Source organism: Acanthochromis polyacanthus, chromosome 3 (genome assembly GCF_021347895.1).
Source record: "Acanthochromis polyacanthus isolate Apoly-LR-REF ecotype Palm Island chromosome 3, KAUST_Apoly_ChrSc, whole genome shotgun sequence".
Lineage (NCBI taxonomy): Eukaryota > Metazoa > Chordata > Actinopteri > Pomacentridae > Acanthochromis > Acanthochromis polyacanthus.
Genome location: NC_067115.1, coordinates 37,159,306 through 37,171,402, shown reverse-complemented (window position 1 = coordinate 37,171,402; position 12,097 = coordinate 37,159,306). Strand labels below are relative to the sequence as shown.

General features: G+C 43.3%; 1 protein-coding gene across 1 annotated transcript in view; it reads right to left on the bottom strand.

Moving 5' to 3' along the window:
• LOC110965100 (protein sidekick-1-like) overlaps positions 1–12,097 on the bottom strand; it is a 425,539-nt gene that overhangs the window by 98,986 nt on the left and 314,456 nt on the right. Inside the window, 1 exon segment of the mRNA XM_051945333.1 lies at positions 10,040–10,180. Coding sequence (XP_051801293.1) covers positions 10,040–10,180 — 141 coding nt within the window.

Sequence of the window (12,097 nt, the reverse complement as noted above, 5' to 3'; positions counted from 1 at the left end):
TGTATACAGACACACACTCACAAATACAGATACACAAAGTAAGGGGGTGCCGGAGGCTGACAGGGGATCTTTGCCAGGAAGAGGAGATAACCCCTCTCTCCACTTCACACTCACACCGAGGAGGGAGGAGAGAAAGAGGGAGACGATCTGCCAGCCGATACAACCAGAATTAAGGAGAATCCAAAGGGCTGGCAGGAGTCGGCGAAAGCTCACAGTACGAGGGTGTGATTCGATTTTCTTCTGATTTCTGAAGTGCAGGCAGATAACACATTGAAGGAGGACAAACACCTGATAACTTCTACTGCAATTACATGCAAATCTGTGCGAGGAAGCTGATGACAGTTTTATTATACAAATTGTGTCACAATTCAGATATATATGGAAGGGAACGACAGAGGACCAAGGGCAGCCAGAGCATCTGGAAAGAATACACGTGGATGTTAATGTATGTGTTTCAACGCACAAGTGGAGCAATGTTGTATATGCAGTCCAATGCAGTGAACAGTGCACAGACTTGTACATAGGAGAGACTAAATAGCTTCACAAGTGGATGTCTCCAAACACAGGAGAGCAACTCAGCATCTACAAAGGACACTCCTTTGAGGACAATAATGCACACATTTCGGACAGTAAGAACTAAAAGGAAGACGTCTATGCCAAATTGGAACAGCCATCTTTAAACAGAGAAGAGGGTTTGTGACACGTCACTGCTTATCAAACACCTATAACACAGTTACAAGGTCTTCTACAAGATGGTGGCGCGTGGAGATGCAGCGGCTTCTCTCTCTCCCGACATAACTAGTGTTTTTTCAGTACGTAACAATGCCTTCAGAGCTGGAGACGAAGCGGGCCTGAGGAAAGCTAGGGCCAACCTGTCCTGCGGCATCAGAGAGGCCAAGAGTCGGTGCTCCAGGAGAGTAGCTCATTGCTTTAGCGACAGCAGAGACACTGTGACGGGGGATACAGTCCATAACGGACTACAGGTCTCCACAGCAGACCCCTGACTGCACCCACCACTCTGCTGAATGAGATGCATGACTTCTTCGGCCATTTTGAGGCAAACAACAGCAACCCTGCACAGAAGACTACACCTCCTCCCAGTGACCAGGTGCTGCCACTGTACCCGGAGAGTGTGCGGAGAGCCCTCAGCAGGATCAACGCACGAAAAGCACCGGGTCCTGACAACATTCCTGGCCGTGTATTGAGAGACTGTGCTGGGGAACTCACGGATGTCTTCACTGACATTTTCAACATCTCCCTGAGGCAGGCTGTTGTCCCCACATGCCTCAAAACAGTCACCATCATCCCGGTACCAAAGAAGTCATCTCCCTCCTCCTTCAATGACTACCGCCCGGTTGCACTCACCCCCATCCTGATGAAGTGCTTTGAAGACTAATAACAATTTTTCACACCTAAACAGGAAAACTGTCTCTGCTAGCCACACTAAGAAGATAAAAATGAGCAGTTTTCAGTTGTGTGTATTTGTGTCATGCACCACATCAAATCCCTCCTCCCACACACCCCGGACCCCTATCAGTTTGCATATCGGACCAACCGCTCAACTGATGATGCAATCTCCACTGCATTCCACTCAGACCTCACACACCTGGAAAACAAGGACTCTTATGTTAGAATGCTGTTCATAGACTTTAGTTCAGCATTCAACACTATTATCCCCCAGCAGCTCATCCACAAACTGGACCAGCCTGGGCTCAGCATTTCACTGTGCAACTGGCTACTGGACTTCCTGACAGGGAGACCACAGGCAGTACAGGTTGGCAGCAAAACATCGAGCACCATCATCCTGAACACGGGGACCCCCCCAAAGGATGTGTGCTGAGCCCTCTACTCCTCACCCTGCTGACCCATGACTGCACACCAGTGCACAGCTCCAATCTTTTCATAAAGCTTGCGGTGTGGGTCTCATCAGTAACAGGGATGAGACACAATACAGGAGTAAGGTGAGCAACCTGGCCAGGTGGTGCAGCACCAAAAACCTCTCTCTGAACTTGGAGAAGACAAAGGAGATCGTTGTTGACTTCAGGACAGGACACACTCAGCAAGCTCCTCTCAGCATCAATGGTGCAGCTATGGAGCGGGTGAGCAGCACCAAGTTCCTGGGTGTGTACGTCTCAGGAAATCTTTCCTGGACCAGAAACACAACATCACTGGTCAAGAAGGCACAACGTCTCTACTTCCTGCATAAGCTGAGAAGAGCCAGTACCCCGACTCCCATCATGTCCACCTTCTACAGAGGCACCATCGAGAGCATCCTGTCCAGCAGCATCACAGCGTGATACGGCTCCTGCACCTCTTCCTGCGGCAGGACCCTTCAGCGTGTCGTGAAAGCAGCAGAAAGGATTGTCAGTGTCTCTCTCCCCTCCCTCCAGGACATCTACAGCACCCGCCACACTCACAAAGCACCAAGCATTGAGGGTGACCTTACACACCCATCCCACAACCTCTTCAGCATGCTGCCATCAGGGAGGAGACGAGAGTCTGAGGGCCAGGACCAGCCGACTGAACAACAGCTTCATCCAAGAGGCTGTCAGGAAGCTGAACTCTCTCCCCTTTCTGCCCTCTGTACCACCCCCTTCCCCTGCATCCACAAACTCTGGTCAATAAACATCTGATCTGCACTGTAACAGCACATGGACTGTTGACACTGGTCACTTTATTGCCAATTTGCACTCCATCTTGCAATTTTTGAACTCATCTTGTCTTCTATGCCTTATGTAGATTAGGATGTTGTTGTATTTTGTTTTTCTCTTATGTTGATAGTACTTCACGTTTCAGGGTTAGAGATAAATGCAATTTCAGTTCTCTGTAAGTGTACGCATGTAGCAGTACCAACAATAAAGCAGACTTTGACTTTGACTCTCCATACAAAGTTTCGCCATTGCTAACATCTTGAGCCACTTTTGACTTTTTACTGGCAGATTCACAACCTTTGTTGTGTAAACTGGGAGGTCCACCACCATGATTGCTGTCGCTGTTGGTAAACTACCTGATTTCACAACAATTCACACCTGGAGGCTGTGAGTCCTGGTCGTTCGTGGGCCATTAGTCATTTTAAATCAATTCAATTCAATTTTATTTAGATAGTGCCAACTACAATTCAAATTGTCTCAAGACGCTTTACAGAACCCCTATGACTGAACCCCCAGAGCAAGCTCTAACATGAAAGTGGCAAGAAAAACTCCCTTCTCCATGTGAGCTAGAGGGACTATGAATTCTGTAACTCCTCATTAGTTTGTTAGGACTGAAGAAGCTTCGTGGATGAAGTTGACACGTCTTCAAGAACCTATAAGAGAAGTCCAGTTGATCTATACTGAAGCTCCTATGATGTGTTTCGATATGTTTAAACAGAGAGCAGGACAGGCAAAGAATGGAAGGAAGGAATATTTGTACGTCGTCTTCTTTTCCTTTCGTTTTTTCCCTTCAGGGGTTGTCACAGGGAATCATCTGCTTCCATCTAACCCTATCCTCTGCATCCTCTTCTGTTACCCCACCTAACTTCACGTCCTCTTTCACTACACTCATAAACCTCCTCTTTGGTCTTCCACCAGACCTCCCGACTGGCAGTTCAGAACTCAGCATCTTTCAACTGATGTATTCACTCTCCCTCCGCTGTACAAGTCCAAACCATCTCAGTCTGGCCTCTCTTGCTTCATCTCCAGAACATCTAACATGCACCGTCCCTCTGATGTACTCATTCCTGATCCTATCCATCCTGGGCACTTCCAAAGAGAACCTTAACATTTTCATCTCTGCTACCTCCAGCTCTGCCTTCTGTCTTTTCCTCAGTGCCACTGTCTCTAAACCAGACATTACAAATTAACACCTCATTTACATACAACTTTTCAATTATTAAATAATCATCTTTTACAATTGCTAGTTTTTGTTTTGTCTTAACAGGAGTTCAAAAAAGATATTTCATTACTTTCAGTGATATAAAACTGACAAATTTTACATCTGTGATATCACTTTTTCTTGATAAGTGACTGAGTGGAAAAACTGAAGATCAAAACTTTGAGAAAATTATTTTTCTTGGGTTTGATTAATAAATTAATCAAGATTTTTTCAGCACTACCTTACACATTACTCTAATTAAAACTGTAGCCCTTTTAGTCAGTTTAGTATTCGGTATGAGTGCCTGAAAGATGGTAATTGTTTATAAATCAATAATAACAAGATAATGACTTATTCACTTAATTTAGTGTGTGTGTAATCAATGCAAAGGCTTAAAGAAATTAGGTATAAAAAAACAAAACAAAGCAACAACAACAAAACAAACATCAAGCAATGTTAGAGTCACTGATATGCTTTGCCAGCTTAGATTTATTCTGTTTTGAGAAGCTGATATTTGATATGTTGGTTGTTGTCAATCCTTTGACAGCTCTGTAAGATAAAGAGGGAACTGTTTAAAGATTTTGAAACAAGATTATATCAAATCAAATTAAATCAAACTTTATTTATAGAGCATTTTCATACAGTTAAAAATGCAACACAAAGTGCATATCCGTAACATTTATGTACTTAAATACTAAATGACAAAATTACTTTTTGGTTTTCTTTTGTTTTTTGTTTTTTTTCTTTTACAGGCGATCTTTATCATGTCATTATTATTGTAACCATAACTATTAAAATTGTAATGTCTTGTATTGTGGCAAACACACAAAACACTATTTGTCGTTTGAGACAACTCAGACAACTCTGCAATGCATTTCGGTACTATTATCTAGACAAGTGCATGTGGTAGCCATTATTCTGAAGAACAGCTGTCCTCTCCTGACGTGCAAAAACTTAACAATACATAGTTGTAATTGTGCTGTTCTGACTGCATTGTGGAAGTGATTACTGTCATTTTCTGACATGCAGAAAAAACACTAACCAATCTAGAAATTTCTCTAAAAGGTCTTCAAGTAGGGTACACGACCTGAAGTATGTCAGGGAACAGCTAATACCAGACGTGTTGTGCATTTATTCCCGTCCACATGTTCCAAGATGCAAATTACATTTGATTTCTGAGAAGCTTTTTGCTATTACACAAATAATACTAGTTCTGACTGGCTGATTTGTTAGTGGTTATCCCACCCACTGTGCTAATGCAGTCAGGTCCATAAATATTGCTGCTCAGCTGTTCCATGGTCAGGTGTGTGTTATTCCTTCATTATTTAATTTACAAGGAGTATATATAAGGTCTAGAGTTCATTTCAAATATGGAATCTGGTGAGGTCAACTCTCAATATGAAGTCCAAAGAGTTTTTTCTATCAGTGAAGCAAGACATCACTAGGCTGAAAAACCCAAACAAACCCATCAGAGAGATACAAAAGAACACTACATAACGACAAATCAAATGTTTGGTACATTCTTAAAAGGAAACAAATGACCTGATGAGCTCAACAATGCCAAAAGACCTGGACGACCAAGAAAAGAAGTGTGGTAGATGACAGAAGGATCCTTTTCTGGTTGAGAAAAACCCCGTCACCACAGCTGACAAGATCAAGAACACCCTCAAGGAGGTAAAAGTGAACAGTTCAGAGAAGACTTCATCAGAATGAATACAGTCTGTTCACTGCAAAGTGGAAATCATTGGTGAGCCTTAAAAACAGGAAGGCCAGATTAGTATTTGCAAAAAAAAAAAAAAACATCTAAAGGGGCCTGTAGTGCTGGAACAACATCTTATGACAGATGGACGAAGATCAACTTGTACCAGAATGATGGAAACAGAAGAGTTTAGAGAAGGGAAGGAACTGTTCAAAGCTCAAAGATACCACCTCAGTGAAGCATGGCGGTGGTGGTAATATCATGCCGTGGGCATGTATGGCTGCCAATGGAACTGGTTCTCTGATATTTATGGATGATGCGACTGCTGACAATAGCAGCAGGATGAATTCTGAAGTGTTTAATACTATCTGCTCACATTCAGGAAAATGGTTCAGAACTCTTTGGACAGTGCTTCACGGTGCAGAGGGGCGATGATCCGAAGCATACTGCCAAAGCAACCAATGAGTTTTTTTACGGCAAAGAAGTGGAATGTTCTGCAATGGCCAAGTCAATCACCTGACCTGAATCCAACTGAGCTACATTTCACCTGCTGAAAACAAAACAGAAGGGAAAATGCCCCAAGAGCAAGCAGGAACTAAAGAAAGCAGCAGTAGAGGCCTGGCAGAGCATCACCAGGGACCAAATCCAGGGTCTGGTGATGTCTATGGGTTCCAGACTTCGGGCTGTCATTGACTGCAAAGGATTTGCAACCAAATATTAAAAGTGACAATTTGATTCATGATTATGTTAGTTTGTCCAATTACTTTTGGTCCTTTAAAATGGTGGAGGGCACATCTAAAATGTGTTGGAATTCCCTGCCTGTTCACGTGATTTGGATGTAAATACCCTCAAATTAAAGCTGAAAGTCTGCACTTAAAGCACATCTTGATTGTTTCATTTCAGATCCATTGTGGTGGTATACAGAGCCCAAATGCTGAAAAATGTGTCAGTGCCCAAATATTTATGGACCTGACTGTAAATAGATGGGCGATAGTTAAAGGAAAACCTACAAGCCTCCTACAGTGAGGGTATCTGGTGTTTCTTTGCTGGCATGGTTTGGGTCCACTTGTCTCCGTAGAAGGAAGGGTCACCATAAAACAACAGCCTACCTACCACATACATGGTACAGGGATCCCTCGTCTATCGTGGGGGTTACGTTCCAGATCGCCCTGTGATAGGTGAAAATTTGCAAAGTAGTGAGCTTATTTATTTTATTATTTATATATATTTTAAGGCATTATAAACCCTCCTCACACTGTTATTAACCTTTCCCACACTTTTAAAATCACCTCCTATGCTCTTGAACACTTTCCACACTCTTTAACAACATATAAAATTCTATATAGGTATTCGCCAGTGACTATACAACTTAAATGATGAAGCTCGTTGCTGACCAAGCCTGCTCATTTAAAGCTGCTGTCCGGAGTTTCCGTTTGTTTTCAATTTATGTATCATTTTTTAACAAAGCTTAAATGTGTTAGTCTAGTTCGATACTATAATATAAAGTTAGTATAACGCGATATGAAAATTTATTCCTGAGCTCCGTCTTCCTCTCATAGACCCCCATGTTATTCCAAAAAGCGCTGGTCGCTGCCGACCAATGAAGTTCAAGCTTCAGCTTTGTCATGCTGTCAATCAACGGTTACGCGCACAGTAAGCAAGCCCATGCAGAGGTGGGCGAGCTACGCACTACGCAACCGCGAGCACATTTGTTTTGCTTGTGGAGGAGAGAGCATCAGGGCTCAGCAACTTCCAGAAAAGTTACCAATCCCACAGCTTGTCAGGCCAAGAGACTGCAGGACGTTTTTTGGCTCAGGGTGCTCGCGTCGCTCCCCGACCACGGCCTCCATAGCCCGCCTGACGGCTTCGTTTAGATGCCCGACCTCTGGAGGAAGATGTTGGGGCGTCTGGGACATACTCTTCGTCAGAGGAGTCATGCAATTCTGAACTCTAGATAGAAATAAATAAACAATGTAACACATATACACGCGTAAATGCACTCAGTTTGATAAACAACGTCATCGAGAGGGATACACGAGTGTAATCACATATGGGAGATGCCAGTGTTTACAAACAGTGACGTCACGAAGTCACGTGAGTACCGCGCTGGTTGGCAAGAGGAACCAGAGGATCAATGGCTGATGATAACAATGCGAACTATCCTTCCGTGAAATTGTCCGATTATGCTCAATCCTTATCACCTGAGGCCCGACAAATATACGTGAGTAAGCTGAGATATCAGGGAAACGGTAAAACCTTGCCAGACCCCTACAATTTGAAGACTGGGTGGGTTGACAATCCTTCATTGTGGCCGGACATTTCCTTCACCGACATTTATTTTTACTTGATTGACACCGCTGGGCAGTTCACCCACCCAAAATATATAATTATGAATTAAAAATAAAATATCTTCTGTTAATCTTCAACAAGATGTCAAAGAAACGTCAAGAAGTTGCTGTATTTTTTGACTGCAGTATGGCTTCTATGTAACAGTAACAGACCCCCAGCATTGGTGATCGAAAATAGGACAATTCTAAAAAACGATCGCTAGACGCATACAGAAACAAATGTGGTTACAAATATGAGGCTGCTGGCTTAAGGAGATGTTATTGAATATGCTTCATTCGACTTTAGTATACCTTCATCGCCTAAAAAGCGATCGGTAACACATGACAACACTGAACCAAACCGAAAGTGTAGAGATCACTTCACGCGAAGGATGCGACACTAAATCAATATCTTTTGGTAAATAAGCTCAAAGTTGGACATACTAAACATGCTAAACTGTTGAATAGTTTACCTGAAGAAAAGTGGGAGCCACAAACACGATCTCTGCTGCTTACTGGGGTACAATTTTTCCTGTTGATGGCTGAAGCCACCGCCAACTTCTCTCTCCTGAAATCGGTATTCGGTGAAATTTCAAGCCTGATCCCTTCTCAAAACGCTTCGTACAACCAACAACTACACACGCTATTACCATTGTGGTAAATACATGTGCAATTTCATTCATGAAAAGCGATAACTTTACGTATTTGTTTCAAACCCGATACCGTTCTCGTAGCAAGCCGTTATGTTACTGCCGGTTCTTGCCAACCAGTAGCAGTCTTGTACCACGTGACCATAGCAAATGACGACACGCTGGCGTCTCCCATTGAAACTTTACTCGTTCGTCCTAGCAGATTCATGTTATTTTGGTATTAGGACAAGTTAGACTCAATACAGCATTCTAACGTAATTCCTTTATTATTTACTAAATGTACTAAATGTAGAAGAGGGGAAAACAGCTAAACAGGCGAGATGCTGCAGCACTCCGGGCACTCCTCTCATGTACTGCGCGCGTGCACAAATAAAGGGGCGAAATCAGAGGGACGGAGGGTGGGACCAACAGTGTTTTGGGAGACGCTGCGATTCAAACTCCGGACAGCAGCTTTAAGTAGGTAGGTTGCAGGTGGTGTGTGTGTGTGTGTGTGTGTGTGTGTGTGTGTGTGTGTGTGTGTGTGCGCGTGTGTGTGTGTGTGTGTGTGTGTGTGTGTGTGTGCGTGCGGTGTGTGTGTGTTTATATGTGTGTGGGTGTGTGGGTGTGTGTGGTGGGCGTGTTTTTATGTGGTGTGTGTGTATACGGTGTGTGTGTGTGTGTGTGTGTATGCAGTGTGTGTGACGTAGGACAAAGGGCGTGCAGTGGTATGACAGAAGAACTCTAAAGCCAAAGCAGGGTGACGTATATGGTGCAGCAGCAGTCATAGAGAACAGAGAAGTAGGAGCAGACGGATCCTGGAGAAACTGTATATGTGCACAGTGCTGCAGAGTTCCAATGAAGTGCTGCGTTCTCCACCGCAGAGTTGGTCCGGACTCTTAATACAACTTGTTACCAACAATGAGCCTCGCAAAGCTAAGTGAGATAGCATTTACCCAAGGCTGCCCAACTACTGTTCGGGAGCCGACAAAACCAGGCCAGTAACAAGATGATGATGAATTAGCTGTGCTGATGACGATGAGATGAATGTACTGCACAGTGCGAATGGAAAAGGCAAGATGCTGAACTTTGCTATAGGGAGATGGAGGAGACTGATGCTACGGTCGCTGAGCCAATCAGCGCCCAGCTCTGCACACTATGCATAGGTCATTGAATCTCAATGGGACCAACCTGGTTAAATAAAGGCTAAGTAAAAATAAATAAAGAAATGCATTTGATTTCGATTTAATATTCTTTTAATATATTTTAATTATTCTTAAAACATATTTTAATTATTAGGCTAGAAATGCTTATTTAATTAAAACAATAAATGTATGTAAATACCTTTATACCGCAAAATCCTGCGATATAGCAAAAATTCCATCGTACCAAACACAATTAAAAATTCTGTTATACCGTGAGACCATGAAAAGTGAACTGCGATATGGCAAGGGACCACTGTACTGCTGTCCTATCCTGTCCACTGATGATGGAATGAATCAACATATATGTGTATGATTTATGTGTGTGTTTACCTGAGCACATATCCTCGGAGGACTCCATTAAGCTGCGGTTCTGGCGGAGGCTGCCACTGCACCATAATGGACTGGTTTGTGCGTCCACTGGCCACAATATTCTTAGGAGGAGCACTGGGTGCCTCCTCCCTTAGCATCAATCTAACACAAACACACACACAAACACACAGAACCACAGAGAGCAAGAGAGAAAAATTATTTTGATCAGATTTATTCAGCATGTTGTAATGAGAATATCAGAACGGTTGAGGAAGTGCAGGCGCAGTGTTTGTGGTTATCAGTGGGTGTCTAGCCTTTGACTTACCAAACAGTCTGCACAGCATCAGTGTATTACGCTAAAGTAGACTAAAAAGGAATGTTATAGCAATATTCTTTCCCAAGTATCTTCATCTTTTCCAGTATGGGGGTCAGATTGTCTCCATACAAATTATGGTGTTTGTCAGAGGAGATGTACAGGACAAAGACGCAACTTATTACAGAGCCTCATCTCATACTTTAAGCAGCTCTGATGAATTCTTATTGAATTCTGCGCTCAGCTGTCTCATTGCTTGTCTCCTGGTGTATCTTCCAATTTCATTTAATATGTTTGTTTTTCATCTCTGGCTATACTGTTCATTTATTTCAAACAAACCACTGCTGCTACTGATGGAAACATTTAACGCATCACTTCCAGTGCATCAGAGGATTTCTCCTGGGAATGATCGGGCTGAGACTGGGTGTTTAAAACAAGAAATGTAGAAGCGTTCACTCCACACAAGTTGTGCTGCTATTGTGTTTTTACTGGCAGCTTATGATAACAAACAGGCATTTACTACCTGCATATTGCAGATTACCGCTAATATTCTGCCTTATTTCTCTCATTTTAACTGTAAACCTTTTCTACCTCCGATGTTTCATTTATATTCAAACACTCGCGTCTGTTTCGACCTCAGATCTGCTTCAGTCTCTCAGCAGAGCAGCTATACTGTGTGACAGCAACAGATAGTTAAATCACTATTAGTAGAGAATGAGCAAAGAGCTTGTCTTTTTTACTTCCAGTGAGACAGCATGATCCCTCACCCTCTCTGCCCTCTTCTGTCTCTCCAAACCTTTTCCCCATCTTTTCCTCTGACATTTTGAACTACTCTATATTTTTTTAGTCTCCACATCTGCAAACTTTCAATTTTCATCCGTCACGTCCTTTGGCCTCAATTATTTCATCCTTCAATCTTTGACTCATCTCGTTTCCCTTCCTCCTTCACTCCTCCAACCCATGATTAAAGCTGCCGGCCTTCTTACGGCTGGTAAAACACACAAGCTGAGCTGGTCAGCCTCTGGTTTTACTGTAAGCAGCTCAGTGAACGTAATCAGAGCCATATGTGCTCAAACACGCACACACAAACACACCAAACAAATTCCATCCCAGCTTAAGACAGACCGCTACATCCGATGGTCTTTTCCCTTCCATGGATTACGTCTGGAGATTTACATTACCTTCTCTCTCTGTACCCACCATCTCCCCCTGAATGATTCTCTATAAGCTATTGAGCCATTAGCCGTGCTATGGCTGCCAGCGTTTGTGTGTCTGAATCTGTACGAGTCTACAAATATGTATGCACATCTATATATATGTGTGTGTGTGTGTGTGTGGAAGCAGGGGTGTGAAAGCTGTTAGCTGGAGACTTGTGCAGGCGGATATATAGCACAGGCCAGTGGTTTTACAGCTGTGCTTTACTTCCATTAGGTTAGGCACTGTCAGACACCAGGTGCTACACACACACACACACACACACACACACACACACACACACACACACACACACACACACACACACACACACACACACACACACACACACACACACACACACACACACACACACACACACACACACAGGCTAATGGGCCTTGTGTGAATGAGGTGGGCATTAGAGTAGCTGTCTGGAAATGGGGTATATATAATCCTCAACTATGCCACTGCTTTTGACTGAAATTGACGATGCACATTAATACACAACCCAGCGCTACACAAACACCCCAGCGCCCATACAGTACCGAACAGATGCAGTCGTTCCCCAT